This window comes from Anguilla anguilla, chromosome 5 (assembly GCF_013347855.1).
Source record: "Anguilla anguilla isolate fAngAng1 chromosome 5, fAngAng1.pri, whole genome shotgun sequence".
Classification (NCBI taxonomy): domain Eukaryota; kingdom Metazoa; phylum Chordata; class Actinopteri; order Anguilliformes; family Anguillidae; genus Anguilla; species Anguilla anguilla.
The window spans coordinates 7949832-7971944 of NC_049205.1; the positions used below are offsets into that span (position 1 = coordinate 7949832).

A 22113-nucleotide genomic window follows, 5' to 3' on the forward strand; every position below is an offset into this window, starting at 1 on the left:
TTACGGTTTTTGGTCACCATTTCAGTGTTGGTACTCAATGTTGCAGACTTTGTCATGGACGTTGTAGATGATGTTACAGGACTTAACATGGATGTGTCTGGTGGAGAGATTGCTGTTACAGGGTTTATAGTCAATGTTGCAGAATTTGTGGTCAATGTTTCAAGCTTTGTCATTGATGTTACAGGGCTTCTTATTGATGATACAGAGGCTGTGGTTGATATTTTAGGTAGTGTCTTTGTGGTCATGGGGTTTGTGGTCGATGATTCAGGATCTGCAGTTCCTGTTGCAAAGCTTGTTGTGAACATTCCAGTTGTTTTAGTTGATTTTACAGAACTTGATTCAGATGTCATAGCATCAGAGACTGCTACAGTTGGGCTCTCTGCCAGTGTGGTAGAGCTTAGGGTCAGTGTTGTAGGCTTTGTGGTTGATGTCTGAGGGATATCGGTCGATGTGGGTTGGTAGATACTGAGCAATCCAGTGATTGTGGTTGATGTTCCAAGTCTTGTGTTTGATGATGCAGAGTCCGTCATCAATGTTGTACTCTTTGTCATCAATGGAAAAAGGTTTGTGGTTTCTGTTGCAGGTTGAGAAGTTCTTGTGGGGTTTGTCCTCAATGTTCCATGTTTTGTAGTTGTTTCAGGTTGTGTAGTGACCTTTGCTGTTTCCTTGGTTGAGGTTACAAGAATCGATAGTGATGTGGTAGAGTCAGATATCAATGTTAAAGGGTTTATATTTGACGTTGCAGGTTCTGTGGTCAAGGTAGCAGTTTTTGAAGTCAATGCTGAAGACATTCTGGCTGAGGTTATAGGACTTGTTATTGATACTGCTAAGTCTTGGGTTGATATTTTAGTTTCTGCTGTTTGTGTTTGGAAGTTTGTTGTTGATATTTCAGGGATTGAAGTCACTATATCAGAGTTTGTAGTTGATGATGGAAATTTGATAGTTGATGTTGCAAGACTTGATTGGGATGTCACGTCATCAGAGACTAATACAGTTTGGCTTATGGTAGGTGTTGTCGGCCTTTGGGTCAGTGTTGCTGGGTTCCTAGTCTGTGTTGTCGGGATTTCAGTCACTGTTGCAATGTTTGTAGAGAAAGTAGCAGTGTTCTTGAGAGATGTTGACATACGGTTTTTGGTCACCATTTCAGTGTTGGTACTCAATGTTGCAGACTTTGTCATGGACGTTGTAGATGATGTTACAGGACTTAACATGGATGTGTCTGGGAGAGAGATTGCTGTTAGAGGGTTTATAGTCAATGTTGCAGAATTTGTGGTCAATGTTTCAAGCTTTGTCGTTGATGTTACAGGGCTTCTTATTGATGATACAGAGGCTGTGGTTGATATTTTAGGTAGTGTCTCTGTGGTCATGGGGTTTGTGGCCGATGATTCAGGATTTGCAGTTCCTGTTGCAAAGCTTGTCGTGAACATTCCAGTTGTTTTAGTTGATTTTACAGAACTTGATTCAGATGTCATAGCATCAGAGACTGCTACAGTTGGGCTTTCTGCCAGTGTGGTAGAGCTTAGGGTCAGTGTTGTAGGCTTTGTGGTTGATGTCTGAGGGATATCGGTCGATGTGGGTTGGTAGATACTGAGCAATCCAGTGATTGTGGTTGATGTTCCAAGTCTTGTGTTTGATGATGCAGAGTCCGTCATCAATGTTGTACTCTTTGTCATCAATGGAAAAAGGCTTGTGGTTTCTGTTGCAGGTTGAGAAGTTCTTGTGGGGTTTGTCCTCAATGTTCCATGTTTTGTTGTTGTTTCAGGTTGTGTAGTGACCTTTGCTGTTTCCTTGGTTGAGGTTACAAGAATCGATGGTGATGTGGTAGAGTCAGATATCAATGTTAATGGGTTTATATTTGACGTTGCAGGTTCTGTGGTCAAGGTAGCAGTTTTTGAAGTCAATGCTGAAGACATTCTGGCTGAGGTTATAGGACTTGTTATTGATACTGCTAAGTCTCGGGTTGATATTTTAGTTTCTGCTGTTTGTGTTTGGAAGTTTGTTGTTGATATTTCAGGGACTGAAGTCACTATATCAGAGTTTGTAGTTGATGATGGAAATTTGATAGTTGATGTTGCAAGACTTGATTGGGATGTCACGTCATCAGAGACTAATACAGTTTGGCTTATGGTAGGTGTTGTCGGCCTTTGGATCAGTGTTGCTGGGTTCCTAGTCTGTGTTGTCGGGATTTCAGTCACTGTTGCCATGTTTGTAGAGATAGTAGCAGTGTTTCTGAGAGATGTTGACATACGGTTTGTGGTCACCATTTCAGTGTTGGTACTCAATGTTGCAGACTTTTTCATGGAAGTTGTAGATGATGTTACAGGACTTAATATGGATGTGTCTGGGAGTGAGGTTGGTGTTATAGGGTTTATAGTCAGTGTTGCAGAATTTGTGGTCAATGTTTCAAGCTTTGTCGTTGATGTTACAGGGCTTGTTATTGATGATACAGAGGCTGTGGTTGATATTTTAGGTAGTGTCACTGTGGTCATGGGGTTTGTGGCCGATGATTCAGGATTTTCAGTTCCTGTTGCAAAGCTTGTCGTGAACATTCCAGTTGTTTTAGTTGATTTTACAGAACTTGATTCAGATGTCATAGCATCAGAGACTGCTACAGTTGGGCTCTCTGCCAGTGTGGTAGAGCTTAGGGTCAGTGTTGTAGGGTTTGTGGTTGATGTCTGAGGGATATCGGTCGATGTGGGTTGGTAGATACTGAGAAATCCAGTGATTGTGGTTGATGTTCCAAGTCTTGTGTTTGATGATGCAGAGTCCATCATCAATGTTGTACTCTTTGTCATCAATGGTAAAAGGCTTGTGGTTGCTGTTGCATGTTGAGAAGTTCTTGTGGGGTTTGTCTTCAATGTTCCCAATTTTGTAGTTGTTTCATGTTGTGTAGTGACCTTTGCTGTTTCCTTGGTTGAGGTTACAAGAATCGATGGTGATGTGGTAGAGTCAGAGGTCAATGTTAAAGGGCTTATATTTGACGTTGCAGGTTCTGTGCTCAAGGTAGCAGTTTTTGAAGTCAATGCTGAAGACATTCTGGCTGAGGTTACAGGACTTGTTGTTGATACTGCTAAGTCTTGGGTTGATATTTTAGTTTCTGCTGTTTGTGTTTGGAAGTTTGTTGTTGATATTTTAGGGATTGTAGTTGTTGGGTTCCTGGTTGATGATGGAATGTGTTTGTCCCAGGTTGACAGGATTGCAGTGTATGTTATGGGTGTTGTATTTGATGTTACTGGGTCTGTAATAAAACAATTTTTAAAAATTCAAATATTATTAAAAAATTGTTATTAAAAAATTTGTATAGCAGAGCAGATCAGGTTCTTCACAAATTATAATTAACTCATGACATTTTACTATAGTACATTAGATTTTAAATGAAGTAATGAGTATGACCTTAAAGTGCAGACAGTCCACCTTAATTTGAGAGTATTTACATCCATATCGCGTTATCCCTGTAGGAATAATGGCCCTTTTTATACATAGTCCCCCTTTTTAGGGCTGCAAATTTTTTGGACGGATTAATATAATCTGAAATAAATTCTTCATATTTTGTACTTTGTTACAAATTCTTTGTATTCGATGACTGCCTGATGTCTGCAATATATAGACATCACTAGATGCTGGATATCTTCTCTGGTGATGTTCTGCCAGGCCTGTACTGCAGCCGTCTTTCGTTCCTTTTTGTTTTTGTGACATTTTACCTTCGGTCTTGTTTTCAGCAAGTGAAACGTATCTTCAGTTGCACTCTGGATGAATTAATTTAGCCAATCAAGAACATTCCACTTTTTCATCCTGAAAAACTCCTTATTTGCTTTAGCAGTATGTTAGGGATTATTATTCTGCTGCAAGGTGAAGTTCTGTCCAGTAACTTTCAGGAATTTGGTTGCATCTGAGCAGAGGTTTCTGTACACTTCAGAATTAATCTTGCTGCTGCCATCAGAAGTAGCACCATCCATGAAGTCAAGTGAACCAGTGTCAGTGGCAGGTGTACATGCCCAAGCCATAACACTCCACCATGTTTCACACATGGCGGGCTGCTTTGGATCACGAGCAGTTCCTTTCTTTGTCCACACATTCCTCTTTCCATCACTTTGGTACTAGTAATTATTTGTCTCATCTGTCCATAACTCCAGAACTCCACAGTTTAGAGCAAACTCTATCCCTGACCTTTCTATTCTCTAGGCTTACCAGTGATTTGCATCTGTTACAATATGAATATGAACCCTCTGAGGTTATGCTGGTATGCTGGTCTTTTCTTTATGATAGTCGCTTACACATCTATGCCAACATCTTTGAGAGTGTGCTTGATAATTTCAATATTTCAATAATTTCAAAAATTCTTTCTCCTTATTGTATCAAACAGTTGACCTTTACACAGCCAATGTTTGAGTATGTCTCTGAACATTTTAAGCTGAATCCTTAGCCTCATGATGAACTGCTTTACTGGTATTTAGACTTAATTTATCCTCTTGTTGTGAGACAACAGCAACAGATTTCAAATGGAAATTCCACATCTAGAGCCAACTCTAGACTTTTTGTCAGCTTTCTTGTGAATGATGTAAAGACACACCGTTGGCCAAGAAACTGCTGAGCAGCCAATTGTCCGTTACTTTTTTCCCCTAAAATGGGGGGTTTATGTATAAAAACAGCTGTAATTATATGGATCACCCAATATGGATTTAAATACTCTCAACTTAAAGCTGACAGTCTCATTGTTTTATTTCAAATCCAATGTACAGAGCCAAAACAACAAATAATGAAACACTTCACTGTATATCTATATTCAAATATTTTTGTCCACAAAACAGATATGATTTCAAAATATTTTAAACAAATCTCAAATAGAAAAAAATAATTCTGAAGACAGTGATGCAACAGTCATGCAAATGTTTAGAGCGGCAGGCTACCATAGGGATCGTGTGTCCAAATTAAGGATTATAAAACAAACCATAATTGCTAAGGCCCCTGTTTTGTTGACAACATAAGCCCAAATGTGCCTGAGCACAAATGAAATTGCCAAACAAGTACCAAACAAGAAACAGTTGACAAAGATTACATTTGAGACAAAGCTACCAATTCCACTTGTTCCCAAGTGCCAAAAATAGGATGTTTTAGATTTCACTAGAAAAGGCCCTTTATGTTTACACTAATTTAAGCCTTAAACAATAACAAGAATGGAAAAAAATACATCTGTAGCACAGATACTTGTGTGGTGTTTTTGCAACAACTCTGGCTTTCTAGCTAATAGCTATTCGCTTGGAAAACACTGTTGCATTTACATTACATTACATTGCAGGCATGTAGCACAATTTTATTACTGTACTATACACAGATTATTACATTACCGTCACTCACCAGTTAGCAGTAAGAGGAGGAGGAGGATTGCCATCTTCAGCCTCATCCCCCTTCTTTATTCCCTGCATATTAGAATCAGTTCAGGCCATTAGGCTATAATATTCCATAATATTCACACACACACACACACACACGTACATGTACACACATGTGCATGCACACATACATTCACACACGCACGCATGCCTATTTCCCTGTCTCTCAGCCAGAAAAATGGATTCTAACCCTGATCAGGATATTGCATTGATTTTCTCCCATCTCAGCCATTTTACTTTTCAAGTGTTTTTGCTGGTGGCCTCAAAATGGCTTCCCTAGCCAGTTTCCTCCTTGGCTGGAAGCTAATTTTTTTAGTCACAGGCTTATCTAGGGAGGGCCTGGGTGGAATGAACCACTTGACACAATATCTAGTTGCTTTTTATACCGTTTTCCTGATTTGTGCCTGATTCCTGATTTGTCTGTTTTATTTGATAAAAAATGTAAATAAATAAATAAATAAAAACAAGTTAAAATTTAGCTTGAATTTCACAACCTAACTCAGTGACCATATCTGTACCTAAAATAATGAAAGTATCCCTTAGCATATAGGCAAAATACTTGTATAATCAAGGTAGCTCTTTATTTATCCATTCTATTCAATTACATACAATAACAATTTTTTGTAAGAGCTGGTGAGGTTCAAAAATACTGCTAGCTGTGAGACAACACAATGCAAGAATCCTTTAAGGAGGTGATCACATCTGCAGCAGAGCTCTCTTTTCCGAATGTACACATGCCTGGTATTTGAAATGTCCTGCCACCCCCAGAACTGTGTTCACAACAGCAACAGGTACAGGAAGAGTTCATCTAATCATTAATTTTTTTTTGCCATTGGTACCTGGCAAATCCAAAGGTTTTTAAAAAGGTGTTGTCCAGTAAAAATAGTTTAATTGAACGCTTTTGTGGCTCATTGCTGCCATCTGCTGTACATTGTGGTGATAAAATAAAAAATAAAAAATAAAAAAATATATATCTATTATATTTGAATTTTAATCTTGATATTTGAATGCAGAATAAAACAGAATAGTCCACTCTCTCGCTCTCTCTCTCCTCTCTCTCTTTCCCTTTCCCGTGCAAGATGAAGAGGGTCAGATCTGTGCTCCCATTTTATCTGGCAGGTGCATTCCACATATTTTGCAGTCATATCTGTGGAATTTCAGAGCATTTCAAAAACAGCTCGGAAACTTGTTTTGAGTAAATTGAACAGACCCCTGAGTCATGCCATAAGGCATATGACAGGTAGCCACAATACTGCTGCCCTCCTCCTTCCCAAATCACTGCATAATTAAACATTGTATAATATATGATTCAGTAGCACATAAACCTCTTTGAAATGTTGTTTGTTTTGTTTTAAGTAATTATTATTATTATTATTATTATTATTATTATTATTATTACTACATTTTGTGTTCATCATTTATGAATGAGAAATTTATCATCACATTTTCATTGTGATTAGGGTTGTTTTCTATTTGTGATTTTGGCAAATGGAGTGCATTTATTTAGCACATTTTCCAGTAACTACTGCACAAAGCGCTTTACAGTGAATGCCTCTCACGCACACAGATCTACGGTTCGGTGTCTTGCTCAAGGACACTTCGACACACCCAGAAGTCCGGGGATCAAGCCAACTACTCTCCAGTTGAGCTAATGCCGCCCCCATCCTCACTTGTTTCTGAATTCTACAAATAGGAAACTATGTATAAAAATGAACTGTAAATTCTACAAAACAAGTTCTAGTGATAACAAAAAAAATTTGTATAATACAAATTCAATACAGTTCAATACAGTTTATATGTTTAAGAACACAATCGAGGTCAGACAATGGGTAAAAGTTCAATATGAAAAAATACATAATTGCATTTCATTGGCACTTACCACACTTTGTTATCCACTTCAGATTGTTGTTCCAACCAATAATGATGAATATAACTTGCAGAAATATAACGAGTCAACAAGGGACATGCAAAGATTAAGCTATCCTCTGTAATGCCCCTCTGTGTTCTGTTTCAAAGGACTAATGGTCTTGTCTTTTGGGCGTGGATGTAGCGGAGGCAGTTCATGTACATTTCAGATATTTCGGATTTTTGCTGAGTTTTAAAGCCATAAGATTTGGGCGGTCTTGGGTGAGTTTTTCTTGTCAAAGTGCTGGTTATTTGTCATTGTGCCTGAGGTGGAGGAGCCCTTCATCTCACGCTTAACATTGCCACCTGTCACTTGCCAGATTCCTTTCTGGGCTGGTTAGTGCTCTGTAATAATGAAACTTATTATGATTATTATTAATTTCTTTTTTTCTTTTTCTTTTTGCAGTGGTGGGACTATTGGTATCAATGTGACCCATATAAATAGCTGACATTATTGGTTGTTTTAAAGGGAGTAATGTATGAAAATTTTATTAATTTTACAAATGAAAATGTTTATCGTTTATTTTTTTTATGACAATATTTTGTCCATGATGGTCATATTTTTGAAAGAACTTTATACACCAAATTTTAAACAGATTGATGCGGTGTGTATTGATCAAATAGAATTATGAATTAATTAAATATTTGAAAGCCACCAAAAGCCATCATATTTGCTGGCCCAATGCAAATTAATTGTCATAGGCCTCTGTATTTATTGAACATCCCCCATTTCTATCCAGTTTTGAATCACACTTTTCAGTGTTCATTGTCTGAACCTGTGAGTGCACAGCTCCGAGGCATGTTCTGTTCTCCGAAGCATATGATGTCAGCGGCCTTTTAACATGTTTTAAAATTATTTCACCTCAGTTGTCAAATTGTGCCTTTGCAGACACGAGCTGGGGGAAGACACTTTTTGTGCAGCTAAACAGGCGGACCTGTGGGCGATCGCTGGTCTGGTGCACGATGAGAATGAGGCGTCGCCCCTTCGGAACCCCGGGGTGATGTAACAGCCAACTGCCAACTGCCAACTGCCAACTGCCCTGCGAGGCTGCCGGCCCCAGTTGGGACTGGCACCATCTGAATTTGAAACCAAACCATGGATTAGCCATGTCTGAAACGAGGCGACTTAAGTAGATTGATGTCAAAAACAAGGTCTTCAACAACCAATACAAAAACCTCCAGCAGAAGGCAGCGTAAGATTTTTTCTTTTTATTTTTTTAATTTTTTTAGTAGATTAAAAGCAAAAACCTCAAATTCCGCAAACATTCTGACCTAAAGGATGAAGTTTACTAACACAAGAAACTCATTCTTGGTGTAATGGAACAAAACTTGAAAAACAGGTGTTTCAAAAGAGTGATTGCTGTTGAAGGCTAAATTATTTCCCCAATTTGCGGTGATTTCATGGCTTCAAAGCGAGTTGCTGCTTTGTCTTTTTTTTTTTTTTTTTTACAAATTCCAGAATGCTTTGCACAGTTTTCATTCCTTGGTAATTTGTTCAGCCTTGCGTTTGAGACCGGTTCCTACAGACATTTTGATTCAGTTTTAAAGAATCCCTATTCAATAGGTACACACAAGTCTAGGATGAGGCAGGAAATCTTTGTGAGTTTTGCCCAGTGATTGAGATGAGAATTCCGTAGGCAATATGGAATTTCATTCCCCCGTACATAGGGAATCACATCTTGTGGTCCATCTAAGGAATTCATTATTGCTACTGCTAGGACACAGTCCCAACCTCTGTTTCTTTCTCTCTCTCTCTGTCTCTCACTCTCTCTGTCCCTGTTTTTCTCTTTGTCTCTCTCTCTCTCTCTGTCTGTCTCTCTTTGTCTCTCTCTCTGTCCCTCTGTGTTTTTCTCTCTTTGTCTCTCTCTCTCTCCCTAGTGCTGTTTCTATGTCAGTGATTTTGTTGCTCTGCTGTTTCAACATTCATCTGCACAGTTCAGCCCAATTTCAGTGACACTTCATTCCCTAAATGTCACCAGATGTCGGAATGTCGTTCTGTGACATTGGGTTAAAAAAAACCCTTTAAGCAGAGCCTGAGGATAAGCGCATTTTTGACAACTATCTTTTTTTCTCACGGCAATTTTCATTGCTCTTTTTTTTCCCCCCCAAGACCAGTTTCTCCTACACTCCATTGGTGTTTTGTTAGATCAATTGCTGGCACGATGATAGTGGTGATAGTGATTCGGCAGTGACACAAACTGTCCCTGATTCGCCCACAAAATATGTCAATCTTGTCCAAAGAACACAATAACTTAACAAATCAGCATATGGGGAAACATTAGACAAAGAAAAAAATACTTATTGCGACTACGTCTCTGAACAAGACGAGAAAGTGAGATTCAAAAACGGTCTTTTGGCCACCACGGTCTCATTCATCTTCTGAATGTAAGACGAGGCAAAAACTTTTCTATTGATATTTCCGTCAAGATTTTTAAGACAGTCAAAAAAACACCTGCTTTTCTTACACTGTCAGACTGTATGACATATCCAGTCCAGCTAGGAACAATTTTTTTAATGCTTTACTCCCCCCTTTTCTCCTATTTTGGAGTGCCCTGTGATGGTCAATTCAGAAGGGCCAAAGGGCTTTTTTTCATTCCAGTCTACAAGTGAGTCTCCAAAATACGAGCAAGTAAGAAATTAAGACATGGAAACCAACAGAGTACATTTACAGACACCTGCACTGGAACAATCACCACTCAGCTCAGACCAATTGGAGAACGGCTCTTCTTTGAACGTGTTAACACTGACATCTAGTGGTCATCCAGTGCACTTGTAAAACTACCCAGCAAACAGCCCAGGTGGGCTGTTTATGGAATATTTAGGTTTGACAAGCGATGAAATTTAATTCTACCACCAATGTAAGAGGAGCAGCAGTATAGTTTCCTTTTTCTGGACTGCTCATAAAGCATAAAACCCGGGTTCAAGGAAAAGCTGTTCCATGCCAAGTGGGTGGGCAATCAGACTAATAGTGAAAAAATGCCATAAGCAGCACTGGGGAGCAAAGGATTGCACTTAACACTGTCCATGTCCATTACTATAAACACAGAGGCCCTGAATCCCCTTGGTGTTTGTCAGTTTGACACTACCGAATGTGAAGGATTTTTCTTTTATAAGAATTATAAAATTATAATTTAAGGTAAATATTCATCCACAAAAGGGACATAAAATTGACTAAAAACTTGGTATTAATAGAGCATCTGCTGATGGCCAGATATGCAATCAACTGGCTGATTCAGATCTTAAGTCGATCAAGCAGTAGCACTTCTAGTAAGCAACACACAAAATGACAGTCTTATTAGCCAAACACTAGCTTGTAATGTGTAATTCTAATAATGAATAATAGATAAAATAGAATTTGTCTTGTCTCCTCGAACAACCCCATACAAAACAGCACAGTGCTCTCACTCATTTTTTATTGGAAAATAAATTCACCATCTGGAAAAAAAAAAGTAAAATAATTCGAGAGCATAAAGTACTCCCGTCCGAGTTATGTGAACAACTCATTGTTCTTATTTCCGTACAACAGATGTGAACGCCAAAAAACTGTTTTAAAATCATGTTAGAACTAGCATAGATGTTATATAATCGAATGCTACGATACGGAAGTTGCAGAGTTTGATACCCGCGGAGAGATCCCCATTTTTATAAGCTCTCAAATTAGAGGTGAGGGGTACAGGGGGAAAACCATGGTGTCCAAGAGTCACGTGAGGCATGCTGATCCATGAGGTTGAGTTAGCTGACACACCTATGAAGTGCACTGCCCCACCCACCAGTGTATGCACTGCACCAGGTGGAGTGCTCATGCATATTATATGCACAGTGGTCAAGTCACAGTGCATATGACTTGATTTTAGGAATCACAATGGAAAGCATAAGTCTGTCCACTCAGGAGTTCTTAAATGTCAAACGTCTACGTACGGTGTTGATATAATCTTTGGAGAATAGCCTGTAGAACCTACAGTGAACAACATGTAATTATCTGGGACATTTTGTACAGAATTTTATTGTCACTTTGTCAACTTTTGACTTCAGGCTGACAAGATTATCCTAATGAGCATGTGTGTGCCTGAACATAAATGGCAGAAACTCAATGAAATCAGGTTACAGGCCTGGGTTCCTGTATCTGAAATTACCCCATATACATTCATGGGGTGTTGATATAATCTTTGGAGAATAGCCTGTAGAACCTACAGTGAACAACATGTAATTATCTGGGACATTTTGTACAGAATTTTATTGTCACTTTGTCAACTTTTGACTTCAGGCTGACAAGATTATCCTAATGAGCATGTGTGTGCCTGAACATAAATGGCAGAAACTCAATGAAATCAGGTTACAGGCCTGGGTTCCTGTATCTGAAATTACCCCATATACATTCATGGGGTAATAACATAGTTCTGAGGTTTCCCTCAGTTGCCACCGGAAAGCTGAAGATAATCGGGGCCAACTGTAAAGATCTTAGAAGCTTTTAATACTTGGGCTTTAGGCTACAGAGCCGAACGGGATAAGGAACAGCCATTGCAGGGTTAAATACAGTTCAGCAGCCGCTGAACATGCTAATGTCTCTGACTCCGACTTCACGTCTTTGAGGACATACCACGGCCTACACTCAGACAGGTCAAGTGTGTGTACGCTGCACCGTGAACCCAGGACAGCAGCACAAGAGGTGAATGCAAAAAATGCACTACAAATGGAATCTCCCGCTTAGCACTTCTCCCACCGCCGGGAGGCATAAAGTCTCTCGTTTCTGGGTCTACTCCCCCTCCCACCTGACCTCTCTCTGCTTTAGCCATGTCTTCTGCACAAGCCTTAGGGCCCTTCAGAAGCGTGCTTTTGTGAGCTCAAATGACCCCGTTTCAGGGTCTCTACTGAATACATGCTTGTGGGTTTCCTGAGAAAAATACATTAAATATTATGTTTAACTCCGACATACAGTGTTTCTCAGGAGGGAGTGACTCTTTCCCTCTCTCTCTGTGTGGCGTACTGTTTCAGCGCCCGTTTCGGGGGGACGAGGGTGTTGCTCAGTCCCACCCTCCTCTTCCTCCCCGGCCCCCCCTCGGGGTCAGTATCCTGATCCGGATGGGGTTGGGAGGGGAAGGGCGCGTTGCGGTCACGGCGACGGTCTGGGGTCGCGTGTGAGGCGGCCGGGTCGCCGCGCTGGTTGCCGCCACCGCCGCCACCGCCAGCGATGTCGTGGTGGTGGTCCGCGCCGGGGCCCCGCCCCTCGGCGACGGGGGGGGCGGCGGTCTGCAGGTCGCTGTCGTGGGCGAACTTGCAGCCGATCCCGAAGCGGCAGCGCCCGTCCCGCCGGTAGGAGATGCACATCTTGCGGCCGCCGATCTGGGAGGGGCGCGGCTCCAGGGTGAGCGGGACGTGCTTCCGCAGCACGTTCAGGTGCTCCTCCGCCCGCTGGCGGAAGGGGTTGGCGAACACGCTGCTGCCGGACGGGAGCCCGGCGGCGGGCAGCCCCGGGGCGCCGAGCGGAGGCGGGGGCAGCTTGAGGGTACGGGGGTCGGGGGGCGCGGCGGCGGGCGCCGTGGCGGCGACGCGAGGCGCGGGTTCTGCCGCTGGAGTCCTCGGGACGTCTTGTTCTCCTTGCTCGGGCTCGGAGTCCGACTCACTCGACCCAGATGCCGACTCCAGCAACAAATTCCTGCCCTTGCTCTCCTCTGCTCCTCCCCTTCCGCTCCCATCTCCAGCTCCATCCTCTGACCTGGATGGAGTACAGAGAACATGAGCTGGTAAGAATGAATGCTTCACACATTCCCATGATAATTGGTATCTATGCATCTGAACACATTTATGCTGTCCTGACTGTAAAAAATCATCGCATATAAGGACTTTTAATTCTACCCCAGAATCCAGTCCTGGAAGGCTGCAGTGTCTGCTGGGTTTTGGTGCAATTCAGCAATTGAGCGCTTAATTTAAGTCATTAATTGGATAAAGAATTAGAATACCATGTTTTGAATGCCAGAACTGGCTGCTGGTTCAAAGGAAACGACGAAAGTCTGCACACACTCCCAGCCGTCCTCCAGGACTTAAGTTTTAGATCCATATAGTGAATAATTTTGGCACGTAACTAGGCTCAGAAGTCAGTGTGAGGTCCCATAACGCGACGGTTCTCAAACTCGATCCAGGGACCTCGTCCTGTGCACAGAAAGATTCATCCTCTTAAGTTGTCATACCTGGCTAGTTTACCTGCTGGTGTTTTACATCTCGATAGCCAAAGACCTCTTGAGCAGTTAGCTACCTTGTTAGCCAAGTCTTGTTATGACAGAGAGCAAGCAATACGGCAAACTTAGACGTTTACCCACTGAGCTCGTTTTACTTACTAAGTTGGAGTTGGGGTGACGTTAGTAGCCTACTTTTAAATCCATCTTTTTATAACTGAATTAAATATAGCTTTCTAGCTATGCAGCTTGCAGTGTCACTTACATTTCTTTAATGTTGGCTTCGTCTCCCTCTGCATCGCTGTCGGAATCGGAAGAGAGACCATATCCAACCAGAGAACTTCTGTTAGCCGACATCATGAAAAGGAGACGGTTGGCTCTTATCCTTCTCCTTGACGCTTGTTGTGTGCAATAGGTACAAATGTTTTAAAGGGACCCTAAATGGCACGGGGAAAACTGTCCGGCTACTGTTGGTCATATGGTAAAATACGCTTAATTTGCTCTGCACGGATACAATTTTGGAGCCAAAATGGCGCATATGACGCTTGACATCAGATGCGATTCACTGTATTGTGTGAGGTGATGCCACTCCTTGTTTCGGAGTGGTATTGCAACTTGAATGAAAGGTCACAGCACAGACCAAAGATAGAAAAGGTCACTGATAATTCTGTATCTAATAGAATGAACAGCTTGTACGGACACATCAGTCCTGCACAAAAGAGAAATGCAGTTTGTGAGTTCAGTCTCAAACCCTGGAAATACTGCCATGTCTGTCTGTGATGTGAAATTTAACATTTTCGGTTTCCTGGTGTTAGTCTAAAAAAAAAAGTACCTGTCCGAAATCTCGTCATTTTGAATTGCATCAGCAGTTTACAAGGATTCACACATGCACACACAATCTGCTGGATATGCTTTCATTCTCCATGGCTTCATCATGGTCAATAACAACAGCATGTGATATGTAGGCTATACATATTTATGCATATATATATATATGTGTGTGTGTGCACACACACTCACCTACATACACACACATATATGTATGTGTGTGTGTATATATATATATATATATATATATATATATATATATATTCACCGATTTAAAAAAAACAAAAACAATTCATAGTTGTTTTGACATCCTTGTTTTCCTTGTACAATTCTGACAGAAAACATAATTTCCTGGTTATTCTTAACCAGTTGTCAATATGTCCTTTGCTGTAACCTGACTGACTGGCCTGGTCGGACTGGTAATTGGAATGGCAGGTATGCCATCGGCCCAATTATGCCTTGGCAGGGCGTACTAAATACCTTGTGCCCAGCGGAGCGTTGATTGAGCACAATTCATTTGCATGTCAGCGGGGAAATAAAATAAGACATAAATATGTACAATAAAAATAATGAGTGAATGCAATGTGACAGCACAGGAATATCCTCCATACCTATTATGGGCTTTTGCATATTTCCAAGTTTAGGATACTTTAGAACAGCCAACCAAAAATATCCCAGACAGGATTTCATTTTACCATTTTAACGTCATTGAGTTTGCATTTTTTAGAGCATACAGTGTCAGAATATGATCTACATAACTCCTTCACGTTTGCATTGCATTTAGGTATATCACATTTAAGTATTTTAAACGTATCATCACTTGTAATTATAGATTAATGATCCCTTTTACCATAGAATTGAATGGACATATTAAGGTCAACCAAGGCAAATGTAAACGTGAAATTTGAACACCTTTTCCCCTAGCAATTTGGAGATCACTTCCTTCTTACACCGTCAGCTTTACTTGTATATCAGTATCTCAGCCTCAGAGATCAGTGACAGTAAGTTAACCAGTGACTACCGCCCTGTTAACGGAAGGCCCACAAAACAGTCTGACATTCCAGCTTCGTCAGGTTTTTAGCATACTGACGACGTTGACAGTTGTGTACAGGTTTAAATTATCGGCAGTCATCACATTCCTGTAGCGGAATAAAGTCCCGGGACAGAGAGGGAGAATTGGCTCTTTTAACGCGCGCACACATTCCGCTATACGTGACTCATCTGTAGCCAATGGGTTACGTTGTGATGTAACAGATTCGTCTAATCCATCTGTTGTGAGCCTGTTACACGCGCTGCACGAATCCACTGTCTAAAATAACTAATGGTGATGTATGCTCGTAAATAATGGTACAGTTGAAGTACATTTTTGTTATTCAAGGAACACATTTCCCAAATGTACACCGAAAGTGCAATAATCTTATATTTGGGCACTAATAAGTAGGCTACCTTTTACAAGCATTGCTCCCTAGTGGTACAATTGTATGTACCTATTGGGTACCACTCCATTGACAAGTGTTTTAAAGCACCTTTTCGTATCTTTTTTTTCAGACAGTGTAACGGCAAGACCTGTAATAAGAATAAATATTCGTTTATTACAAATTGTTATTATCTAAAATTATTTACTATTTGGTTGCCTGGATAGTCATTTACCTTTGATAGTTCAAACATTCTGTCATTTAAAAGAACGTTCGCCCAAGTTAGGTTTTCTCGAAGGCAAATGAATTGCGGTCACATGTAGTCCCTCCCCTTGGTCCGCCCTCTGTTTCCCGTTACGTTCCAGTAGCCAGGAATTCTCTCTGTTAAAGGGGGAGGAGAGGGAGAGAAATTCTATATCGTCATTTAATATCGAAGAGGGCAAAGCGCGTGAAAGTTAAAACGCCACTTTTTAAGCCGAAACATACAGACGCAGCAGTGCGCCCATTGAGTTTTTTGGCGAACCACCGCTTCCTTTTTAAATACGCAAAAACTGAAGAAGGGGAAACATAACAGGAGAAACATAGAGAAACTTTTTAATTGATTGGTTTAATCTACTTTTCCATTCCATCTGTTGCCATCAGCTGGTCGGGCTTCCCACAGCACCTCTTGCTTCAACTCTTCCTACCACGGGCCTTAGTGCACCATGGCCGGAGCTGGTGCGGGTGCCAGGCCGGGCTCTGTGCGCTCCAGGATGGGTAAAGCTGCCGCGCTGGCCCGGTTGCTGAACCGGGATTGCACTCGCCTGCTGGAACTATATGTGAGTAATGTCTCATGGATACTAGCCTCTGTTAGGAAGTACCTTCTAAAAACAGATGTTTCGGCAAAAAAATAATAGCCTTTCATGTCAGTACACAGTACCGTGAATACATATTGTACGGACAGGATTCCCCGTACTTTTCGCTCAAACCACGGATCTAGGATCAGTAACCTAACACAAACCCGTATCAAAACCATCAGGATGGAACCGACGCAGAGTTAGTACATTGGTCCTGAATTTCTTGGCAACACACCTGGCTAAGTTATCATTAATGAAAAAAGATCAGGTATGACAAGGCACATACTCATGCTTTATCCTATGTATTTATTTATTTATGTATGTGTGTATTTATTTATTTGTTTATTTAATTTATATTTACTTATGTATTTACTTATTTCGGCGTTCTGAGGCATATTACCAAAAATATTTAAAACATCTGTGTGTGTGTGTTTCTTGTGTTCGTGCGCTTGTGTGTTTGTTGTTTAAGAATATTGAACAATCTAATACTTTCATGTTGCAACATGCTAATAGAGCAACATGAATTGAATGAGAGGGAACAGTTGGTGGAAAAAAGTGCCTAGAGGGCAGCAGGGGAGAGGAATGTGGAAGCTTTCCGGGGGGCGGGAGGTGGGTGTGTAGGAATGAAAGGGGAGGGGCCTATCACTTGCGTCAGTTTCAGAAGGGGCAGCAGCGCTCACCTCTGACGACTGGCAGCGAAGCATTGCCAAACTGGCTGGCTTCATAAAACTTTCAGACCGCTCCCCCTGATCACTTGTCCCAGCAAGCTCTAACAGCACTATCCTCATTGTCCACTTTTGAATAAAAGAAGACTTTGCGTCAACACTAATCCACGCCACAATCAGCTTTTGTGTATTTCAGGCCTATCCCCTTTCTTTTTGCGGGGGGGGGGGGGGGCAGACCCCCCTCCCCACTCTGACTGTTGCTACCTCACTGCAGTATCCCTGTAAAGACATCTTCAGGCTTTTGTGAGCCTTTTGTGATCCAGGGACCCCCACTCGGGCTCAAAGGTATTCAGGATAAGTTTAAAAGAGTTATATAAAAAAAAAAAAAAAAAAGGTTTTCTGTTTATAAACAGTGCATATCAAGTCTGGTGAGGGACACCCTGCAGTACCTTCAAAGACCCCCAGGGGTTAGTGGACTCTCCATTGAAAACCCAGGCTGTAATAGACAACTAATTAGTTTAGTTTACAGGCATTTAGCAGACGCTCTTAACCAGAGCGACTTACATTTTTATGCAGTTATACCGCTAGATATATACTGGAGCAATTACCCTGGCACAGACTTGCAATGTGAAGGACATATGGCTCAGCCTGCCCAAGTGTCTTCACCAGCTGAGCCACCCTGGAGCTCAGAAACAGCTCTTTTTCACGTCTCTTTCTCAAGGTTGTGAAGCACGCTGCTTTTGAAAATGGCGTTCCCCGATTGATCTAACAGTCGCTTCACCGAGTAATTTACTGTATGTATTGACAGGCTGGTAGGATGTTTGCTGTATCAAATTGTGAATGGCAACTGGTTTCTACAGAGTGCAACACTTTTGAATGATGATAAAGTGTTAAGTGCACCGTGGCAATATGTAATGGCATTGACCCCCTGCTATTTGTCTGACCTCTGTTAAAAACTGAATTTTTCAATTTAGATTTCTTTACTATATACTCTATTTCTATTATTCCCCTTATCCTCTGTCTGTCCAAATTCGCCCAGGTATTTTTCCTAAGGCACCATGAAAACCACCTATAATTAAGTCTGAGAACACAGGGCATGGCAGGCTTTTATAAAAAAGGTGAAAACCCCTTCTTTCTCTCTCTCTCTCTCTCTCTCTCTCTCTCTCCCTCTCTCCCCCCGTCTCTCCCCCTCTCTTTCCTCTTCCCTACCCCAGAGAGAGAGAGAAGGCTTCTCGCCTGACCTGTCCCTGGAGAAGGGTCGCATTGTGGCCCTCGTGCTGTCCGCCCCCCACCTCTCCGCCAACGAGAGGGTGTGGCTCCTGCACTCCGCCCTGCACCAGTGCCTCAGGCTCTTTGAGCGCGTGATTGGCTGGGAGATAGAGCAGGGCTTCGGGGGCGAGGGCGAGTACGAGAGGGTGCGGAGCACGGTGAAGGACAGACTGGGCCACCTGCTCCAGAGCACCAAGAACCTCCTGGCGGAGACAGAGGGAATTACACCACTGACCCCTGACCCAAACAACCCAGAGGTAAAGAAAAACAGTGGCTGAGCTTTTACAGCACAGGGCATGAGATTGTAATGTGATAACCTTGCATCTTAATGTTTCAGCTACCTGGGTCTGCCCACAGTCTGTGGATTGTAACCAAAACAAAGAGTATTTTACCATATTAATAAAAATGATAAGGGCACACTTTAAAGACTTAAGGTTCGGGTTTTAAAAATAATGACTTGGAATTTTAGCTGTGTAAAGCTTAGAAGTGAACCATCAACCGAAGTGCTGAATTTTTAAATAAAAAGCAGACCATTACAAGTTGATTCCATAATTTTTAGCCGTTATAGTGGCCCCAGTGGCCTCCGCTTGATGGGATCAGGATTTTGGAGTGATGTCACTGCTGCCAACAGTTGTTGTCTTTGATATAAATTTCAATTTTTTTTTACCTGTCTCCCCCATCCCCTTCTGTCTTCCACTTTCCCTTCCAACCTTGCCCTCTCCCTCTCCTTCCTCTTTGTTTTGTCTCCACTCTACCTCTTCTTCCTTTTCTATTTCTGTCTCATGTGCTCTCTCTGCTGTTTCTCTCCTCTTTTTTAATTCTTATTATTCTGTCTTTCTCTCTTGGTCATGCCCCTCTTTCCCACTGGCTCTCTTTCCCTCTCTCTACATCCCTTTCTTCTCTCCCCCCCCCCCCCCCCCAGGAGACAGATGGGTTGGAAAAAGGTGGCATATTTGAGGCGAAGCTCTGGACTTTCCGGGTCCTACAGGAGCTGATCCACTGGACCCAGTCCGCCGCCCAGACTCTGCACTCAGTGCAGTCAGAGAGAGAGAAGGAAAGAGGGAGAACTACTGTGAGAAAGGGAAAGAGGGACAAAGGAGAAGTGCAGAGCTGAGAGAAAATAAGGGCAGAGAAAAGGAGAGAGAGAAAGGTAGATGATATGCAGGTGAAGGGAAGGAGTGCAGAGCTGAGAAAGAGAGGGAGAGGGAGAGAAGAGGAGGGCGAACGAAAAGTTGGATTATAGGATGTGCAGAAAGGGAACGAGTGAACCAGAGTAGTGTAACTATATGCAGATAACAATTCATTTAGAAATAGTCTCGAAAGTAACACAGGAAGTGTGAAGAGTTCTTTCTTTAAAAAGTAACAGGGTTTATTACCCTTTTTCATTAGCAAGTGTGATTTATGATGATTGTATGGGCTGCTAACCTGCTGAATTGAAAGACTGGTGCCCTGGTAAACACCATGACCCATCCAGTTCTCATCTTTGCAAACACTTTCATGATTTTTTTTTCAGGTGAATTGTAATTTAATCCAAGATCTGAACTATAATTATGTTGCCTTTTTAGCTCTAACCCACTCAAGTACAAAAACTAACTTTATTTTGAGGTGATGACGTGTCACATTGTTGTGTTAGAATAGTGCTGGCTATAAAAAGAAATGAAAACAGGGAATAACAATGACAAACGGTTTCCATTCTGTAGTCCATTCTGTACTTTTGCGAAGATCCTGCAAAGACTTGAGTGTTGTGGCTAAAACGTTATTGGTTCCAACGCTCCTTTATTCTTTCAACAGGGGGGAAAGGATGTAATAAATGTTAAAATGGTGGAACGGTTTGAGGGATTGGGGAAAAAATACATGCGATTGGAGGATTTGAGGGGAAAAACACTTTTGATTTTTGTTTGTATTTTTATCGCATTGGTGTGCGATGGAGTTAGGGTATTTAATGTAAGTTTGTATGAGGGCAAATTTGAAATGAAAATTTATTTTTGTGTGTGTGTGTGTGTGTGCGCGCACACGCATGTGTATGTGTGTGTGTGAGAGAGAGAGAAGGAGAGAAAAAGAGAGAAACTTGCTTGGTTGTGTATGATATGAGGGTGTGAGATATGTGGAAAGATGGTTGTCGGGGGTAAAGCCTGATGTTAATATTAGGAAATGGGGAAAGAGATGTGTGGATATGTGCAGCAGGACCAAACCGTATGCATGCATGAAATGGAGGACAGAGCCTGTAAGACTGCATGTTTGTGCTGTGTCAAGAGTGACAGAGGGAGTAAGAAGGGTTAAGGGAGGGACGAGTGTGAGAGAGAGAGAAAGAGAGAGAGAGTGCATGTGTGTGTGTGTCTGCTGGTGTATGTGCATATGTGTGTGTGTGCATTTGTGACAGGTAAACAGGATGTAGGTATGTGTGTGAGTGTGCATGTGCATATGTGATGTGTAAGCAGGGGGCGTGTGTGCACGTGCATATATGATGGGTAAGCAGGGTGTGTGTGTGTGTGTGTGTGTTCACGCATATGTGATGGCTAAGCAGGATGTGTGTGTGCGCGCATATGTGATGGGTAAGTAGGGTGTGTGTGTGTCTGTGTGCGCATGAATATGTGATGGGTAAGCAGGAAATGTGTGTGTGTGTGGGTGTGTGTGTGCGCATATGTGTTTGGTAAGCAGGATGTGTGTGTGCGTGTGAGTGCACATTTGTGTTTGGTAAGCAGGATATGTGTGTGTGTGTGCATGCGTGTGTGTACGCGCATATGTGTTGGGCATGCGGGATGTGTGTGTGTGTGTGTACGTGCATATGTGTTGAGCAAGCAGAATGTGTGTGTGTGTGTGTGTGTGTGCGCGCGCGCGCGCGCGCGTGCATGCACATACGAGGAGGTGTGAAGGATGGTGAGGGAAAGTGTGTGTATGCCTGTGAGAGAGAACGAGGAGGAGGGTGGGTGTGTGTGTGAGACAGTAGGAGAGGTAGTACGTGTCTGTGTGCATAAGAGAGAGAGGGAGGGGGAGGGAAGGAGACAGTGTGTCTAAGCATATGTGTGTGTGCGTGCGTATGTGTGAGGGGGGAGGGTGTGTGTGTGTGTGTGTGCGCGTGTGCGTGTGCGTGTGTGTGCGTGTGTGTGAGTGTGTGTGTGTGAGGGAGGGAGGGAGGAGAGGAAGTCTGTGCTGCATGAGAGGTTTTGTGTGTGTGTTTGTGAGACAGAAACCACTGAATACTGTGTGGGTAGTCTGATGCATCTATGGTTGCATGCATGCATGCAGTCATATGACTAGCCACTGCTGTTGGTATTTTATTATATACTTCCAACATTAAATGTATTACTGTATTAGTACAATATTACTGTGTTTAATAACAAAAATGTAATAAATTATTGTTTTTGTCACTCAAAATGCTGTGTCCGTGACCACCTATTTAATCATTCTAGCCTTTTTGGACCTACTTAGAGGATGAAAAGGATGAAATCTTTGTTTAGATCGACGTATATATTCTCCACGTCGACCCCGTGTGGTTATTTACTGTAAGTACATGTGAACACTGCACAGAATATGCAGCAGAGGGCAGTGGTAAGAACGCTACTCAAACTTATTTGCACAGTATTTAATACGCCTTACGCCTATATATGACAAATTGCAGCGACTATAAATGCGAA

At 42.0% G+C, this 22113-nt stretch overlaps 2 protein-coding genes across 2 annotated transcripts; one reads left to right on the plus strand and one right to left on the minus strand.

The window, feature by feature from the left end:
* Positions 1-10779: 10779 nt before the first annotated feature.
* Positions 10780-14004, minus strand: si:ch211-113e8.11 (translation initiation factor IF-2). The gene is made up of 2 exons (XM_035416726.1): positions 13731-14004; positions 10780-13008 (listed from the first exon to the last, which is right to left on the minus strand). Exons 1-2 carry the CDS (start codon positions 13823-13825, stop codon positions 12237-12239), a joined length of 867 nt encoding a protein of 288 aa, XP_035272617.1. The 5' UTR covers positions 13826-14004; the 3' UTR covers positions 10780-12236.
* A 2047-nt stretch (positions 14005-16051) lies between these two features.
* Positions 16052-20363, plus strand: cntf (ciliary neurotrophic factor). Its single transcript, XM_035417214.1, has 3 exons — positions 16052-16526; positions 18424-18735; positions 19401-20363. Exons 1-3 carry the CDS (start codon positions 16413-16415, stop codon positions 19590-19592), a joined length of 618 nt encoding a protein of 205 aa, XP_035273105.1. The 5' UTR covers positions 16052-16412; the 3' UTR covers positions 19593-20363.
* Positions 20364-22113: the final 1750 nt, after the last annotated feature.